Below are 19915 nucleotides of genomic sequence, written 5' to 3' on the forward strand. Positions count from 1 at the left end.
CACTACCCTTACTCTTCTCTGACCTCATGAAGATTTGAGGAGACAGCCAAGAGAGCCATGTCCTAGCAGTTCCACTGGGTCACACTACAGCACTTCAAGTAAAAACCCAACATTATGTAGATACTTTTCACTAAACTATGACATTTAGAAATATTCTAGGTTTAAAAAAAAATAGTTAATATGCTTCTCTAACAAAATATCAGTGTTTAAGAACTATGCTCTGTGCATGCTGTTCTGAGACTTCAGACTGCACAACCCAGCACCTGGCTGCTGCCTGAGCCTGCCCCTGCACAGCAGAGCAAGCACTGAGCTTCAAACGCCTTCTCCTCACTGGCCCCCAATTAGCACCTACAATCTGCATATTCAAGAGAGATTTCTAAGAGCAGGAAGCCAAAGTATGCAAGTTTTTCTTCTTTAAACAAACCAAAGTGAAGACAAGACATCTATTTTAACAAGACTAAGATTTAATTTTTAAAATTTGACATTTATTACAAATATGGCAGGATAACACAAATACACCTGAAATATGCCAGTGTCTGAACTTTATTTAACATGCAAAAAATCAATTAGAACACATAAAAACCCCAACTATAAGCTGTAATTTTACATTTATACATCAGGAACGTCCATTTTAACAAGTTGAATCAGTCAATAACATCTAAATACTGACTTATACTGCTAGAACATCTGTATACTCAAACCCATTATTCTATATTTGCCCACAGTCTGTAATGACAACTCTTCCATTTACTAGCCCTTTAGGAGAACCAAAGGATTCGATCTTTTTCACAACATCCATTCCATCTTTCACAAACCCAAATACTACATGCTTGAAGTCCAAGTGTTCTGCTTTTTTAAGTGTTATGAAGAACTGAGAATTATTTGTATCCCTGCCCTTATTTGCCATGGACAACAATCCAGGCCCAGTGTGTTTCACTTCAAAATTCTCATCTTCGAATGCTGTTCCATAAATTGACCGTCCACCTGATCCATCATGGTTAGTTATGTCACCTCCCTGAACAAGAGACACAAAAAGGCACAGCATTAACTTACAAGTCCCAAAACACAAACATACAGCACAATTATATTCCCTTTCAATAGTAAAGACTTTGGTTTGAAAGAAATCATTCTCAGTTTTCACAAGTACTTAGAAGGATTCTCAGCTTCATCAGCTTTGGCCGTGGTAATGGAAGCACCAGTGCAAGGTTTATCCCTTGTTTATTCTCAGCACAGCATTTCAACTTCCTGCTCCACAGGGTGACCACTTCCCAGGCCACTTTCTGTGTACAAACTGGGAGGAGCTGGCCAGGGAGGTGGAATGCTGCTTGGGCATCAGTCAGCAGGCAGTGAGCAACTGCACTGCTCATCACTTATCTTCTCTTGGGTTTTCTCATTGCATTATATTCCTTCTAATATTATTGTTGTTAGATTTTATTTCATTTTCATTATTAAATTGTTGTTAACTCAACCCACAGATTTTACTTTGCCCCCCCTCAATTCTTCTCCCCATCCCACAGGGAGGTGGGAGGAGTGAGCAAGCAGCTGGGTGGTGCAAACACCTACTGCTAGTCAGCTGTCTCGTTCCTTCTGCAAGGCCACAAGCTGCTGGCTCCTCATTATTTGACTATACACATAACAGGTTATCTGATCTTTGAAGGAAAGCCTTAATTGTCATTGAAAAGCTTTTCACTGTACCTGGAGAGAGTTTAGGCAAAGTAAAGCAGACACAGAATACAGTAATTTAAATCAAGAGACTGGGTAATTTTTTATCCTAGTGTCCAGCCCTTCATGTATTACTGTCTGCTTTGGAGTTTGTAAAGGATCATGCTTCATCTTCAGGGATCTAGTGACATGTGGGAACACTGCTGCAGCTTGTACTATGAAGTTGGTTCATTCTGCTTGTTACAAGTCACTAAAACTCACTGAATTATCAATGAGAATTTTAAGAAAGGAAAGGTCTACCTGACCTGTGATCAATTAGATCTGTAAGACTTCTTTTAGATGGAAACTTGAATGTCTAAAATACTTGGAATATCAGTAAATAAAAAGTGTACTTTAAAAAGCAAGAGAAGCCTGGAAAGAAAGTGTTCATCCCAGGTGAGCATACAGAAGTTCATCTCTGTAAGACAGAGAAGGCTGAACAGTAGCTTTGGGAACCCCTGCTTTCCTTTGTGTTCCTGTTCAGCAACAGGCCCCTTGTCCACTCTAAGGGGAGATCTCTATCCAGAGAGATTTCCTCTTTGACACTAACATGGCAGCACTAGGTAACACTAAAGCATCAGGCAGCTGGCACACACAGGTATAAAGCACTTGGCTTCAGGCAGCACGTTCTGCTTGTGCCATTTCTCATCTCCTTGCAGGGAAAGGGCAGATAAGTGTCTTGCACACTGGATTCATGCTGCCAACAAGAATGTGCTACCTTGTAGTGCCACTGTTAGTCAAGATCCATCTCAGTCTGCTAATGAAGAGTCTTCCTGTTAGGCTTACCTGACACACAAAGTCAGTGACTATCCTGTGAAACGTAGAGTTCTTGAATCCAAATCCTTTCTCTCCTGTGCACAGGGCCCTGAAGTTTTCAGCAGTTCGAGGGACAATATTTGAAAACAGCTCCATGGTTATATGTCCTAAAGGTTCATTGTCAGCAGAAACTTCAAAATACACAACAGGGTTGGTGTCCTTGGACAGTCCTGCTGCCAGAGATAGGTGTCCTCTCTGTAGTTGTGACAAGCTTCGTTGGCATTCTTCAAACCTCCTCTTGAAAGAATTAGTCATTTCTTGGCTTTTAAACCTGACTGCAAATTGTTCTACTTTTCCTTCATGATCTGAAAATAAATGTGAAAACAGGTTTCTTTAGCTCTATTCAGTATACTCAGAAAGAAACAAATAGCTTTTGTCTTCTGTAATCTCCAGGGAAAAAAAAAGCCACAGAAACTACTACAGACCACCTAGGGAAAACAACACAAACACACCCAAACAAAAACCACCTGAAACACTCACCCGCGTAATCTGTGGCAGTCCAAATTAAAGCATTGTTTGATGTATCAGAGGGCACTAAATTCATTTCTTTGGTGATGATGTGGTTTGCACAGACTTTAAAAACTTGGTCTCTTCTCATTAGGACTCTGTAGTATTTCTTCTGTGTATGGAAGAGGATCTTTATCTCTCCAACACCACGCTCCTTCCACTGAGTAGCGTCTCTGTCCCATCTGTAAAGCTTTGCCCTCTCTTTGAAGAGAATTTCTTCATCTTCTTCTCCAGATTTTACCTCCACCTAAAAACCAGCACAGTAGAGAAGCTGTGATGTCCAAGACAGCTGCTGTGACCAGCAATATTAAGTAGTATTACACACAGTTACGGTGATTCTGACATATTAGTGGCAAACAAGCTGAGCCCTGACAGCCTTATCTGCTCCTGACTTTATGCATGCATATGACTGGGCTCTAACCTCCTGCAGTTAACATCTTCCCAAGGTAAGGAACACTGACAGAGCTGGAGAAATACATGAGACAGATAAGTACTTGTGGAGAGAGAAATGAGATTAAAGAAGAGAAGCAGGAAGGGAAGAAAGAAAAAAAAAAAACCACATCACAGAAGTCAAAATATGACACACAGATGAACAAGGGCATACCAAATTTTGAATAAGCTGGTTGAAGGCATGTTAGGAACTACATCAGATTTGCTGAGGATTCTGCATACTGTTTACTTTTGCTCTGTGTGTCTTGCTTAATGATTATAGTAATCTAAACTTAAATAATATAATTTATAGGAAAGCCAGATGTGAGTAACATCAGTCTGAAATGGTTATTAGGCACACTGTGGTTACACACCAAATCAAGTCATGAACAACTGTGTGAAGGCTCACTCAGCAAGTTCTGAAGCTACCTTCAAAGCTGAAGCTTCTCCTACTTCTTGACAAGCAATCTCCCCTTTAAAACCCAAACACTTTTAGGCGACCCTTGCAGTATAACTGCCCAAACTTACTTTGCTGCTGTAGCTAAGTGTGAGCCAGCCCCAGTGGCACCTGAACTTGTGTGGGAACTGTACAGACACCATTTCTTGCACTGAACTGTAGTTGTGGTTTCATCTCTGGTGGTCAGTGGTTTTGTTCCATGACACAAAGTTAGCTCCCTCAGCTTCCAGGTGAGGTTAGCTGTACTGCATCTTTACTGCTTAGTGATTCTCAAAATCTCTCCCCTGGCTTAGAGTAGAAATCTTAAGTTGGCATAGCTTTCACAGAACAGAATCTCCAAACCATTGATAAAGCCAGAGCTCAGCTGTATCAGCACTAACAGTTAGTTCTCATCTTTGTTTTCAGCTGTGCTGCAGTGAAACATAGAATCCTTTAGGTTGGAAGGGACCTTTAAGATCATCAAGTCCAACCATTGAGCCATTAGGGCTCTAAAGTCCTCTGCTAAAACAGATCAGAATCTGTCAGGGTTGGAAGGGACCACAAGGATCACCTAGTTCCAACCCCTCACTTCTAGCTTTTACAAGTGACTTATAAAATCTGCATACTGATCACTACTCAGTCAAGAGATAATGAAGTAAACATGGAAGGTTTTAAACAATGCACCAGGTATTTCCTCCGTGGTAAGCTGTAGTAGGATTTAAGCCAGCAGGTGTTTCTATACAGGCAATGAAAGAAACACAGAACACAGCACAAAACATGGAAAGCCCAGTTAGTCAAGCAAAGCATTTTTACAGAACTTGCTGTGTCAGCAGACATGCTTGTCTCAATGTTGGTTTCTATTCCAGAAGTCACCTTACCTCTGGTAAAGACACAATTGGCTCAAAGTGGATATCATCACTGTGTACCACCTCATCATCACTACCACCCTCATCTTCATTTGCCTTCTGGGCTGTGTTTCCAAACACAGCTGCTCCTGTATTTGCCCATTTGAAGTTTTTATCTACAAGGAAGAGAGGTACATTTTAAACTCTGTGCAGTTTTCTTCCTGACAAAAACTTAAAAAAAACCTGTTAACTGATCAATGAGTAGAAATTTGGTGCACAGAAAGTTCATTGTATGCAGTAGAAGTCCAGCTGAGTGTCTAAGCAACTAGTGTAACTCACCTTTTGAGCCGAAAGCAAAGTCTCCAGAGCTTCTGGAAGCCAGATCTGCAAATGACAAGCCTGTAGTATTGCCAAATCCCAATGAGATGACTCTGTCTTCTGTCAAAGAGAGGAAAGTTAAAGGTTTTTGTCTGCCTTTCTTAAAGACAATGCATTTAATGTTAGGTAGTCACAAGAATAAACCTAAGTCATCTCTACAATGTTTTTACCTTCCAATAAATTTGAAGTTTGCATGAATCTTATTCATAACAGTAGTCATTTATTATGGTTTAAAAAAAAAAATCCAGACTGCATGAGACTGTTTCAGCATGCTACTCCTGTGCAGATCCACAGAGCTTTACTAAGTATTCATGCAGTATTTAACAGTAAACTAATCAGAAAAAGGATACCATATATAAAGAATACAAAAGATACCAGACATTGCTCTGTACTAGGGCATTTGAACACACTAGAATTTTATGTATATAATTATTTTAATTCCCAGTCACATTTTTCCTAGACTGGTATCCATGCTTCTAATTCAGTATTGGTACTACTTCCCTCCAAGGCAGAAACTAGATTAGATGAACTCATCTTAAGAAAAGCATACTTAGGTTCCTAGAAGAAAACCCAGAGCATACCCCTGATCTTACCTTGTGTTGACTCTGAACAGTCTGCATCACTTTTTTTAGTTGACAAGTCTACAGGTTTGTCATCAGCTCCTGATAAAGTCTGTGATACAGGCACAGTTTCTGTGGTGGAATCTGGTTCTTCACTGTTGGTAGATGACTGGACAAATACTGCCACCTCACTGGCTGATGAAGCAGGTACTTCTTCCTTACTCATAGAGACTAAATCAGTTGAGCTTGTAACCTCATTTTCCTGAGATCAATGAAAAAACACAGTAATAAGCAAATAAGCTACAAGAGTCTAGTACTCAAACCACTTCCTCAGAACACCATCATTTTAGAAAAAAGAACACCAAGAAAACTTGTTGCTCTAAGTTTTCTGAAGTTTTTCATTACACTTAACACACAGGGACATTAGAGGCTGAAGTATCTTTGAAGTTTCATGCTTCTAGAAAAATATCAGTCCTTATATACACACAGTAGGAGTGATTTTACTAGCCAAAGCAGCTTATGAGAACAGCTGTACCTCCTTCCTCTTCCCAAAGAACTTAAGGTCTAAGCTTCTGTTTCAGTGTTGACAAAGACTTGAGGCACAGCCATAAGAGTCCAGTAGTTTTTCTCTGCTGGACATTCTACTTACCACAAAGTGCAAAGTAGGTCAAGTCTCACATGCGTATGAAGTAACTGTACAAGTTTAATGAGAAAAAAAATAGCAAAAATTTAGTTCTTACTTTCGTTTCTTGACTTTCAACTTCTGTCTGAAAGTCTTCTGGACTGTCATCCTCAGTATCACTGCTGACACCACAGACAGAAGAAGAAGGATCCTGCAGAGTTTCTGTGCTAGCACTCTCCTTGGGAGCTGGTTTCTCTTCCCAAGTAGTGGCACATACTTTTTCACTGCTGAATTCATTTTTTCCTGTGATGCCTAGTGCAAAGAATAAAAGTTAGCAGAAAATAGCTAGGAAAGCATCTAAATACTGAAGGTAGCTTTTGGCACATACATTATAAAATAATCTCATGATAGTCAGAGCAACTTGATATAAGACTTGAAGAGTTTTTCCAATGGCATTAATAAACATTAATAACACAGTGGAAAAATAAGCAGTGAAAACTAAATTAACACCACTCAGGGAGACTAGAACTGGAAATTCATTGTACTGGGTTTCCTCTTGCTATTGGGGCATTTCCAGGCAATGATGAACAGCTCCATCTTGCAGCTGCAACTACAACAGCTTCCTCCAACATCTACTTGTATTCCAGATGGCTCAATGTATACCACCTCTTTATGCAACTTGAAATAAGACTTGAAGAGTTTTTCCAATAGCATTAATGTTTAAACAGTGGAAAACTAAACAGTGAAAACTAAATTAACACCACTCAGGGAGACTAGAACTGGAAATTCATTGTACTGGGTTTCCTCTTGCTGTTGGGGCATTTCCAGGCAATGATGAACAGCTCCATCTTGCAGCTGCAACTACAACAGCTTCCTCCAACATCTACTTGTATTCCAGATGGCTCAATGGATACCACCTCTTTCTAGCACATATCCTCACAGAATTCCCAACCTCCACTTCTAGAATAATCTACCCAGATTTTCAGTTATGCAACACTAACATCTGTAAATTGAATTTGCGGCTTATGTTTGTCTATCTTCTAGATCTGCATTTTTAATATAAAAACTAAATGTTTTTAATTTAACAATATTAATTCATAAGCTTGAGTTGACTATGTGCAGAAGTAGCAAGTGTTCACAGGTAAGAATTTTTGTACATGCCAAGGTGAATTCTTTGTGTTCAGAAGGGGCACAAGGTAGAAAGACACTATGATGTTCTTGTTTAGAAGCCACCTGAAATGTACATTTCTCATTTAGGTACCACTTTACTGCTAACAGTTCAACATACTGAGCTTAAAGCTGCATTTTGAGAGGCTGATTTTCTGCTCCCACCATCAGTGGTTTGAAAAACACTATCTCAGGAAACAAAATTAATCTCAGTGCCTATGATCTAATCCTTCAGATTTAGAGCTTGTGTTTCAGTATGAGACATTTTAAGCCTTGTGTTTTAAGACATACCTTTTACAGGATCTTGCAATTTCTTTTTCTCTTCTGAATCACTAGGATACAGTCTTCCATTAAGTTTCTTAACAGCTGTTTCATAGTCTTCGTCTTAAATACAGGAAATAAGCATTAAGTTCTCAAGCATCCTTTAAGTACAAAGAATTAAGCCTTTCCAGCTCACAAGCCTAGCAAACATGCATCATTTTTGCTTATGTTTTAAGTTCCCCAGGTCAGCAAGTAAGCTTTCACTTGCTATTTTGCACACATGTGCTTGAGTGTGCTGTCAACACTTTCCTCAGCCTCAGCTATTACAGCTGCACAGCACAGGTTTTGTTTTCAGGAAACACATTTCTTATTGAATGATTTAACTAAGAGCATCACTAAACAGAATTCAAAAAAAGAAGAATGAAGATCTTTTCTATCAAAATTAACAAGCTCAGTTATTTGGTGGGAGGGGACTTGTCTTCTCCTATTTTCTGTAAATAGAATGCTTCAGAACTTTAATTTACCATATTTCCTACTGAATAAATGGAGACTAGTTTAGTTGCATGCAGTAAGATTTGACATAAAAGATGTCCAGTTTCAGTGTCAGGAATTTGATTTCGAAGAAAAATAAGCCGTTAGTCTATAGCCTTTATGGAGCCCAAGCATGTTCCTTTTTGATGAAAGCTGCCCTGTATTTATCTCTAAAAATAGCTCAACAAGTAAAGCCTCTTGCTCAAATGAGACTAGGCTCAAATATCCGATTATTTAACCTCTCCTACTGCCAGTGCAGCTGGTTAGGTGTGTCAGCTCCCAAGAGGCACCAGCACACGTTCCCTTCAGTCATTCCTGGACTCCACTCTCCTATTGTCTTGAAGACCCAAGTGAACATCTTTGGCCTTAAGGAAGATGACAGGATTATTTCTCATCTGTCCATGCAAAAATATTTGTGTGTCTAATGGTTCTGATAGTATTCACAGAATCACACAACATCTCTAGTTGGAAGAGACACATAAGGATCACCAAGTCCAACTCCCTGATCCTCATGAGACTACCTAAATAAAACTGAACCAAAACCCAAAAGCATTGTCCAGACAATGCTCCTTCAACTGTGACTGGCTTGGTGCCATGATCACTGCCCTGGGGAGCCCTGTCCAGCGACCAACCACCCTCACAGTGAAGAAGCTGCTCCTCATGTCCACCCTGAACTGCCCCTGACAGCTTCATTCTATTTCCTCATGTCCTGTCAGTGGCCACCAGAAAGAGACCAGCACCTCCTCCTCTGCTGCCCACCTTGAGGAAGCTGCAGACTGCAATGAGATCACCCCTCAGCCTTCTCTTCTCCAAGCTGAACTAACTAATTGACCTCAGCCACTCCTCTTAAGTCTGGCCCTCAAGGCCTTTCACCCTCTTGGTCACCTTCCCCTGGACTCACTCTAATAGTCTGATGTCCTTCTTATATCTGACCTCAGCCACTCCTCTTAAGCCTGGCCCTCAAGGCCTTTCACCCTCTTTGTCACCTTCTCCTGGACACACTCTAATAGTCTGATGTCCTTCTTACATGGAGGCACCCAAAACTACACACAGTGCCACAGCAGTGCTGTGTATTACAGCCTTTACCCCCAAAAAAGCAACACAAAGACCAACTCGGGCACTCCTTACCATCGTCCTCGTCACTCACGTATCCAGGCTTATTCTTGTAACAGAAGAATGTTGCAGGCAGCTTGAGGAAGCCAGCGAGAGCTCTCTGCTCAGGGGTGGGGGTTAGCTCGTACACTATCACCACCTCGTCGGACGGACGATCCCCTCCGGACACTGTCGGCTTCTCAGCTTGTCACAGAAATGGAACAAACCATTAAAATGGAATCATTTCACATCAGGAATAACATTAACCCCACACTGCCAATATTAGAGAACCAAGGTGATTCTAGAGCAGTTAGAAATACATTTGGAGCCTGTGTATTTTCTGTTGGTACAAAGGAAACAAAGCAAAGTTACAGGATGCTAGGAGAGCATGCCCAACTACACCCTGTTCTATTGCCTTTGGAATTGAAGTATCAGAACAGAAACAAGCCTGCATCTTTATACTGCCACAAAGATTAGTTAACTTAGATCCTCAAACAAAATGCAGCTATGGAGAAAAGGCATACAGGTGGTATCTAGAGGCAGAGGGACAAACTTCAGGCCTGAAAAAAGAAAAAGTGAAGCTGTCTACAGCAACATGTTTTACTGCATTGCTTAAAAGTGCTTTAAATTCTGGAAGATATTACACAGCAACTGAATACAATGTACTTCAAGTTACCTATGAGGAAATCTAAGCTTTTTTCAGCTAATCTCAATTTACTATAACAACTGTTGCTGATACTTTTACTGTTACTAAAGTAATTTTTAGTTCCACCTTGTTGGATGACAAAATACCCCACTGCTTACAGCCTATTCAACTTGCTTTTCCAGCAAGCACAAATACCACTATCCATTTTATTATACAGCTTTTCCTCCTCTTTCCTTCAACATCCAGTTGTGTATTTCACTTGCACTGAAAAAAATAGTGCATAACCAAAGGTCAAAGCTGAAAGCACAGCCTAGAGCAAACTGCAGAAAAACAGACAGCTGTACGAACAAGTAGACAGCTCTGGAAACAAGGATTTGAGATTTCTTTGAAAAAATGGAAGCAAAGAAGGGGGATGCACCAGTTTAAGCACCATGTATTCTTTGGTTGGGGTTTTGTTTGTTTGGGTTGGTTTTTAGTGTTGAGATTGGGAGCTTGGGGTAAGTGTGAGAGTAACAAATTTGGTAGCTATCTGTCAGGATCACCCCATAAGCACATCCATATCAGGCACTGGCTATTCCTGAGAACAATTTCATGGCTTCAGTAAGTCAACCTATTTGTTAACATTCTCCAAGTTTGAGCTGAATTAGGCAGCAGAATTTGAAGGGCGGCCTGAAAAGTTCACTGTTCATTAGAAAACACTTGACAAGTTTGTGGCACAAAGTAATCAGTGGGAACCTAAAACTTCAGCTAGGAACCAGGATACTAACTGGTTCCTGAGGAATATTGACTTTCCTGCTCATGCCATTTGATACCCATCCCTGCAAGGGAGCAAGGACAGAATTGGAACATTTATAGACATGCTCCTTGATCCTCTGACACTCCAAAATACATCTGCTTTTTAAAAACAGTTTTACCACTAGGATCTTCCAGTAGATTCAGAGTAATATAAAGAACAGCAGAACAAAAAACAAAATCCAAAGTACTAGTTCAAATTAAGTCTTTTTTCAAAGTATACCCTCCCTAACCTTTGCCCTAATTGACTCCCCCTTTGATTGCAAGTTAATAATTGCAGGCATTTGTATGCCAAAGTGCAGCTCAAACCCACTACTAGCACATACAGTCATGTGGAATAATCCTTTTTGCTGCTCACTTTATTTAGCTCTCAGTAGCTCCTCTGAACCTGTGTAAGTGTAGGAGAAAATTCTTGAAAAGCAAATTTCTAAGTTCATACCATGACAGCAGACTATAGATGTTTTCATATATTTTCTCAGACTCCTATGCAAAAATACTCACTAACCCTAGCTGATTGAAGAATTAGGAGTCCAGCTAGCACTGTGTTTTGAAGATGTGCAGGTACCCTGCAAAGGGCAGGGTTTTATTCATATACATGTTTTATTCTCTCAGATTAGTTAAGCAAGTGTCTCAACTGGACTAAGTTTGCACCAAGTTCACCACACAGATTTAGGTGTGGAGTATTTAGTCTTCCAGCCAGTAAAGGTTACAACAAAGCCCAGCTTTCCTTAGGATTAGAGAATTTTCAAAAACGTATCTTCAACATTTCTTCCAAAAAGTCAGTCAGGTAGATGGTAAAAGTGTAAACTGCTTCCAACCTGAGCAGTGTAAAGTTAGCTAGAAGACCCTGGCCACAGATTTTATAGTCCCATCATATTCAACCACATAGCATTCCCAAAGAATTATCACACAGTCTCTTTTTGGTAGCATTTGTGCAAAGGAGCTGGATAAGAGAAATACATTAAAAAGTCACTTCAGATTAATCCATAGGTAAAGTTCTCCATTAAACTGATCTACCAAACACCAGATTAAGTGTTCCAAACATCCCTCAAAGTGACAGAAGGGTTCAATGATAAAGATGAAGATTATAACACATTTGCCCTCAAAAAACTGAGCAAGATGTTTACTGGTTCACTTAAGTCACTTTCTACTCACCCACCCCACAAGAAAGTTAACTTTTCTTATTCAAAAATGCTGCAAACAGCTTAAGTGTCTCCACAGGCAGCCATGAAAGCAAAGAGCCATGCACATGTACACAGATTCTTAAAAGCCTGTTGGTTTTGTGATAATAGACCTTTCTACTCAGAGGAAAAAAAATCCACACAAAATACTGTTAGTGTATGGAAGGCACAAAATAAAGAGCAAGACCATGCACAACAGTTCCTTTCACTGGTGTATTGTATTTCTGCTTTTGTTTCAGCTGACATTAAGACTTGGTAAGCTTGAGTATGTAGCTAGTCACAATACTAATATTTGTTTTGCATGGATACATCAGTGAATATCTTCTGAATAGAAGAGAAAAGCATCAGAGTTTAACACTTTAATGCATGTAACTGATGCAGTAACATGAACTTGACATGACTTTGAATCAAACTTGTAAAGCACCTATGAATACCTCATGACCTGAGGAAAAAACATTAAGTGCTTTTGCATGGAGGTGCAGTCCTATGAGGTTGAATTTCTTTTGAATGTTGCTCTAGCAGAACTCAGAAGCTGCTCCCCAAAAGACAATGTCCATGAGAAAGCCTCAGATTATATTTGCATTGGGTAGGCTTGAAAACCTAATTTAGAAAGGACTTCCAAAGTCATCTGCTGTTAAGTCAGAGCTCAAAACAAAGCCACCAAAAAGCTACACTAAAGACAATTATCAACTGTAATTACTACCTGTATAATATCCTAGCTATCAAAAAAGCAGAACAATCTGAAGTACAAGATAGACATTTTTTTTTTTAAATAGACATATAAATCTGTCCTTACACAATCCCTCATACAGTGTAGTCACTCCATCACAGAAGGCCACAGGACTTGCCCTTGGTGAAGCCACGCTGGCTGTCTTGATTCACCTCCCTGTCTTCCACAGACCTTAGCACAGTTAAGGGATGGCAAACCTTGGCTCCAGCAGTTTCTCTCTTGCTCAGCCTCCCTGATGCTCCTTAACCTTTCTACTGTCTCTCACAGCTCTGCCACGAGGCTGAGCAGACTGCCCACCTGGTCACACCACAGACAGCTGTTTTCCCTACTGCCACCTATCACCACTGAAAGGCTCTGGGGCTCACATCCATTCTGGCAAGCAGAGGCCAGAGCTTTCTCCCTGGTGGATACCACAGTTAAGCTCCTGAGAGGGTGATGACCACCAGATGAACTCACCTCTTGAGCCAGCAGAGCTTTGGTGCCCTGCCACACAAACTGTGGCACCACGCTCTAGTGGCAGCTCTCCTGGTCACTGGCACTTTCCAGGGTGCTTTATACAGCCATGGGAGTGGCCGTGGTTGCCCTGGCAATGCCCACCCCTCTTGAACAGCTCCCAGCTGGCCCCCCCAGTGCCCTGGCCATTTCCCTGCCCCAGGGAAAGCTGCTGCAGATGGGTCAGCTCCAGAGCAGCCCCCTGATAACACTGATGATGGGGAGGTCAATTAACCATTTCCAACAGCGGGGCTAAGTACCTTCAGGGATTTTACTGAATAACCTGTCTTGAGATTTTTAAGTTTATTTCACTGAAGTAGAAGACCTTTTCAGGAAGAGATAAATTCCCCCGTTACTTTTAGAGAATACAAGTTTATTTCGCTGAAGTAGAAGACTTCTTCAGGAAGAGATATATTCTCTAAAAGTAACGGGGGAATTTAATTTCTTTAGAAAAGGCAAATTTTAGATATCCAGTGTGCATGTTCCAATTTCTTTAGAAAAGGGAAATTTTAGATATCCAGTGTGCATGTTCAGTAAAACCAGAATGAGAAGTGGAAGGCAGATGCCCTCAGACAATAAGGCAAACAGAAGCCAAAAGCTTAAAGAAGGCCATCCATTGTGCTAGCTCTTATTAGCACATTAAGGGCTACAAGCATTCTCCAATAGGACAAATGCAGTAGTCAGACACATGATTTTAAGTACTCTTCTTAAGCATGCAAGTTAATCATAAGGATTACTGAGCCAACTGCTCTGCCACAGTTGGGTTACTGTCCATGCCTGCTGAAGCATTTTTATCACACATTCAGTGCAGTATATAAATACCTTTACTATCTGGTTGCAAGGAGGATGCGCTTGTCCAAAAGGCCATGGGATTAGATTTAAAAAGGCTAAAATTAAATCCTAAAAGAAATAAATTGTTTGGATTAAGTGTTCACCTGCAATCTATGTTCTGTTTCATGGTTGGAAAGTTGTATTTCACAGTAGGAAACCTCATCTTTTAGTTCTACAGAGGGTTATCCAACCCATGTGAATAGAGCAGCTATCATCTTCCACCACGTCAGGTACAGCACCTCAGTTATAGCTCCTACCTGAAATCCCCTCACTAACCAATAAAACTCCAAACCTGCATCCCACACTTCCATTTTGTATATGAAAATGATGACTTAAAATCACTCCTTTACTTGAAACTCTTGAAAACATCTTGAAGATGTGGGTACTCTCATTAGAACTGAAAGAAACTACAGATTGAGACAAGAAGTCATGAATAGCAGAGAGATGTCTGCTTAGTAAGTTGTGTAGCTGAATAAATTACTAGCTCAATGGACACTCACCTTTTTCCAGAATTTTAAATGAGAAGTTAGAGGGTCCATCTTGTGTGGAAGTAGGCAAGTTGTCTGCTTTGCTGTCCAGAAGCTTCTGAGGAGTGCTAGAGCTTTTTGGTGGCTCAAAGACTTTCTGTCCTTTCTGCACTGTGTTCTGAGATACTGGCGTCTGGTCTTCAGCCTTTTTTGGAGGATTAAAGCTGAAGCCAAAGAGAGAACCGGTGGCTGAAGTATTTCCGAATGTGAAAGTCTTTGACTTTTCATTGCTGAAAATGCTCTTGACAGATTCAGATCCAAACACAAACTTTGGAGGAGAAACCACCGTTTTTGTTGGTGTTTCAGAAGCGCTCGATACCTCTGCAGCCTCCACAGTTACATCAGCAGTATCATCACCATGCCCAAGGTCAGTTCTTTCTCTGGTAGTTTCTTCTAGGACAGCTACAGCATTTTTACCACACGGAGATTCCTTTGGTGTATTGGCACGGGAAGAAAGAGGTGTTATGAGTGTCTCTCTCTCTTGGGCATGTTTTGCTTCATCAAAAATTTGCTTAAATGAGTCCGCGACATCTTCCAGCTTGAATCGTACAGCCAGAAGTTCTACTTTCCTTTCCCCATCTGAGAAGTCACATGCAGTCCATACCCAGGCTCGGTCAGATCCTTTCATTTGTTGCAAATTCATGTCTGGTGTTATTCTGTGATTGGCACAGAGTTTTAGTACCTGGTCCCTTCTCATCACTATACGCACTTGTTTGTTGTCGTAGTTCTGCAAGATCTTGATATCTCCAATCCCTCTCTCTTTCCACTGGTTAGTGTCTTTGTCGTATCTGTAGAGCTTAGCTCTGTGACTGAAGACAACTTGCTCATTTTCCTCACCACTGGTCACTTCCACAAGATCAGGCAGAGGTACCACAGGCTCAAAGTACTGCCCATCTCTCTCCTCTTCTTGAGTAACATCAGAATCTTCATCTGTGCCTACTGACGTTCTACTCTGGTTCTGTTTGGCAGGAGATTTGGATGGGCTCAAGGCAGATTTAAAGCTGAAACTAAAACCTGTGGTAGACTCTCCAAATCTAAACAGATTTTTCCTTACAGGGCTACTTGCAATAGGTGATGTGTATACAGAACTACTTACACTATCATCCAACGCTTCTTCACGCAGGTCATAGTTATCCCATTCCAGAGTAGGCCCAGTACTTTCAGCATGGGGCTTTATAACCAGATCAGAGGTACTGCTGCCACAAACAGAGCTTACACTCTCCTCTTCCGACAGTTTAGTTTTGTCATCTGTCAGGAACGTTTTGAAATCTTTTAAGTCACACTTCATTTCTTCTGCTTTCTGTATAAGTTGAGCTGTCCTACCTGAATCAAGAAGTTTGTGGGGTGTCTGCAGTGGTATATCTAGTAGCAGCCTCTGACACTCTTCAAACTTCTGTTTGAACTCTTCAGCTTGCTCTGGTGTCTTGAACTTTGCTGCCAGCTGTTCCAACCTTGCGTCACCATCAGAGAAGTCATTGGCCATCCATATCCAAGCTTTGTCTGAGCCAGACAGCTGCTTCAAGTTCATTGTTGTTGTTATCCAGTGATTTGCACACACCTTCAGCACCTGCTCCCGCCGCATTAATATTCTGACTTTGCCATTAACTTCATTTTTAAGAATCTTCAGGTTGCCCACTCCACGTTCCTTCCACTGGCTTGTTTCTGGATCAAACCTGAACAGCTTTACTCTTTGGGAGTACAACACCTTCTCATCTTCCTCTCCTGTAAATGGTTCTACTTTTTCAGGCATCTGAACTATAGGTTCAAAATGGATATCGTCACTGTCCTCTGTCTTATACACGTCATCATCCTTCTCACCAAGGTCAGCAGATGTGTTTGCTTCGTGATCCATCTTAGAATCCTGTGAAGAAAACAGCTTTTCACCTGCACCTGAAAATCCTTTGAAGTTGGGGTCTTTTTTGCCAAACTGAAAGCCTTCCCCTGGATTATTTTTTGCAAGCTCGGCGAAAGTGCTGCTATTTTGCCCAAAAACGAAGTCACTTTTCTCCTTGTTTGCCGTTTCTTGAAATTGGAATGGAATTCCACTGTCTGAAGGCAGTTCCTTTTTGTCTTTTTCGTCAGTGGTTTTTAAGAAGCCAGTTGTAGAGTCTTTGCATGGTTCATTTTCCTTACCGGTGTTTTTATTAGATTCCTGTATCCCAAATTTAAATCCATCTACAGGCACTGGCATTGAAAAGTTAAATCCTTCCTTTGCAGGCTTCGCTTCAGTATCAGAAGGAATCTGAAATGTAAATGATGGTGTCTTGCCTTGCTCCGGATGACCAAACTTGAAGCCTTTGCCTAAGAAATCACACTTAAAGCCTGTTCCCAACTGTCCTCCAGCAGGTTCAGATAATTTACTTTTCAGGCCAAAAGTAGGAGTTGATGAAGTGCCAAGAGCAGGATTTGGTGTTTCGCAGGCTACGCAGGCCGCTGAAGAACCTTCATTCCTCACCAAACAAGTAGTACAATCCCACTGCCCTTCCTTTTTCATAAAAAGCTCTTCAAATCCATTTTTCTGTGGCTTGCTTGCATCAGCAATGGAACCAAACCTGGGACAAGAGGATGCCTGAACAGTAGGCATAGGCACATTCGGCTGACTCTGAGAGTTTGGATTCTGACAAGAACGACACTTTGCATCTTTTGCTTCGTTTTGGACTAGGCACACAGAGCAGTCCCACTGACCTTCTTTTTTAGAACTAGCAGTTCCCGTGTCATTTTGAGCCTTTGGAGCAATGGCCTGGCCAAACTTATAAGAAATGGGCTGAGTAGGTACTGCTGCATTACTTTTGTTTGGATTCTGGCAGGCAACGCATTTGGAAACAGTGGGTTCGTTTCTTACTAAACAGACACTGCAGTCCCACTGACCTTCCTTTTTAGCAAAAGCAGACCCAAAGTTGTCCTGCACAGTGTTACCACTGGGTTTGAAGCCTGCAGCAGAGTCACTTAGTTGTGTCCCACTCGTTTCCCGCATATCCGGATTTGGACTTTGACACGATACACAATTCTTTGCAGTTGCTTCATTTGGAACTAAACACACTTTACACTCCCATTGATCCTTCTTCAAGAGATGCTGCCCAAACCCACCAGGAGAAAAGGTTTGTGGGGCTTCCTTTCCAAGTGAAAAAGTGGTTGGGCCAGACACAGTTGATGTAGCTGTAAGGCTGCCTTTGCTCTCAGCTTCACTAACCACCCCATCTTTTTGGAACTGAAAGCCAAAGGTCGGCGTCCCAGAAGTGGATCTGCTAGGCTCCTTGATGTCCTGATTTGTTGTTTCTCTTGCAGTCCCACTACTCTGAGTCACAGATGTGTCAACATTTGATCCCAGGGTTTTTAAAATATTCTGTGACTCCTCAAACTTACTTTTGAAAAGCATTGCTTCCTCAGGTGTTTTAAATCTAATCGCAAGCTGTTCTGGTTTTGGCAACTCGTCCGCATAATCTAAAGCGTGCCACACAAATGACCTGTCTGAGCCAGCATTTGGAGTTAATTTCATATCAGTATTTATGTAGTGATTTGCACAGATCTTCAGCACTTGGTCCCGTCTCATTAAGAGACGAAACTTGCCAGACACTTTATGTTTCAGTATTTTCACATTTCCAATACCCCTTTCTTTCCATTCCTTAGATTCTGCATCAAAACGGAAGAGCTTGGCTCTGTTGCAGAAGAATTCTTCTTCATCTTCCTCACCTGTCTTTACTTCAATTTTGTCAGGGAGTGGCACCACAGGATCAAAATGAGGGCCATCATCATCCTCATCTCCACCGTGGGTGCTTCCTCCCTCAGTTTCAAGACTTCTATTGGCCAAATCAGAATTTGAAGTCATAAACACAGATTTGCTTGGTTCTTGGACACCAAACATATCGCTCTTCTCAACACCCAGGTTTTTGTGTGCATTCTGTCCCATGCTTTCTCTAAAAGGGACGCCTGAAATATGTTTACTGCTAAAACTGAAGCTATTTCTTTGGCTATTTGGATGATCATTAACTGGTTTTTGTTCGATGTATCTATCATCCTGTGAGTGTTTATCAGAAGTCAGAAGACCCAAGAGGCTTTCGCTGCTATTAAAAGGTGCATTAGGAGGCTGTGCTGCAACCTGAAGAGAAGAAAAGGTAAAGTCTCCATCGTTAGACTTGAAGTTAGTGTTGAATTTAAAAGTCGTTGGCTGACTCGGCTGTGCTGGTGTTGGCAGAGATGGTTTGGGTCCTTCTGCTGTTCCTGGCTGTCCGGATTTAGTTTTTGGGAATTCTATCACTTTTGGTTCTGCAGGCTTTAGAGTGGGCGGTGCGACCGAAGGCTTTGTGAAATAGCCTGGCTCAGGCAATGGTGGATTTGTGCTTGCCTGTGGAACGCTGTAATTGTAATAATCATCAACCCCACGGGGAGAAATGAGTCCAGTAGCAGAAGAATCAAAACGCAGAGGTGTGCCATATATATCTTGGGAAAACATACAAGCAGAGGTGTTTTGCAGAGGTGGTGTATGCATCGGTTGTTGGTAAGCATATATATGTTGCTGAGGTGTAAGTCGGTTCATGCCATAGACAGGAGCCTAAAAAAAAAAAAAATAAGAAGGAAACAATTGCTTCGCTTGTTATGGTAACAGAGGACAAAGTTTTACTGTGCCCACGTAACACGTACTCCTGAAAGCAGGCATACCTTCTCATGAGTTTAAATCTAAATTACTTCAAGTTCAACTGATTAAATCTTCAAGGGCACCAGAATGTGCTCCTGGCTTTTCTCTACCAAAGGGAAATTTTTGGAAACCCTCTGTACACCAACATCTGCCGTTCGGCTGCTGGTCTGGCCAGTCCCAAAGCAGTTGATCTCAGCGACTGGCTATTACTAAAATAATTACATAAAATAATAAGTGCTATCATCAACATCCTGTAGGGGACACATACTAACATATTACAGACAGTTTGCTGGCTTTTCCTCTCCAAACCACACATGCCAAAGATTAGGCAGAAATATACATTATCAGTTAATCCCTAGCAGTCCAACTTTACCAAATGCTACATAAGGAACTGCAATTACATCCAACTGCACATGGAATGAAAACCAGTCATTTTCAGTAGATCACTGGAGGTAGGTTAAGTGGATAGATTTGCTCTCACCTTTGTTGGGGTTACGTTGGTTGCGGCAGTTCTGAGAAGATACTGAGAGTTATAGGCAGGTGACTGGCTGTAGTAAACAGAGGGGCCAGTGGTAGAAACTAAAAAGGAACAACACAAAAGCAGTTTATACTTGACTTTTACTGTTGTTTTCATGGACTCTCCCCAGCAATCACTTAATTGTGACTCATTAAAACATTTCTGCATTACTTTCAAGTCTGAATTTGGTTTAGCTAAGCATTTTGATAAAAATTCAGCAG

General features: G+C 41.2%; 1 protein-coding gene across 1 annotated transcript in view; it reads right to left on the bottom strand.

Moving 5' to 3' along the window:
- Nucleotides 1-442: 442 nt before the first annotated feature.
- The window catches only part of RANBP2 (RAN binding protein 2), a 31060-nt gene continuing 11587 nt past the window's right edge, over nt 443-19915 (bottom strand). The window contains exons 19-29 of the mRNA XM_008946420.1: nt 19659-19756; nt 14518-19093; nt 9382-9549; nt 7753-7845; nt 6413-6606; nt 5706-5934; nt 5074-5172; nt 4768-4910; nt 2998-3271; nt 2488-2822; nt 443-1015 (exon numbers count right to left, since the gene is read on the bottom strand). Coding sequence (XP_008944668.1) covers nt 710-1015; nt 2488-2822; nt 2998-3271; nt 4768-4910; nt 5074-5172; nt 5706-5934; nt 6413-6606; nt 7753-7845; nt 9382-9549; nt 14518-19093; nt 19659-19756 — 6515 coding nt within the window. The 3' untranslated portion in view covers nt 443-709. The remainder of the gene's footprint in view (nt 1016-2487; nt 2823-2997; nt 3272-4767; nt 4911-5073; nt 5173-5705; nt 5935-6412; nt 6607-7752; nt 7846-9381; nt 9550-14517; nt 19094-19658; nt 19757-19915) is intronic.

Source organism: Merops nubicus, unplaced genomic scaffold (genome assembly GCF_000691845.1).
Source record: "Merops nubicus isolate BGI_N331 unplaced genomic scaffold, ASM69184v1 scaffold8608, whole genome shotgun sequence".
In the NCBI taxonomy this organism is placed as follows: domain Eukaryota; kingdom Metazoa; phylum Chordata; class Aves; order Coraciiformes; family Meropidae; genus Merops; species Merops nubicus.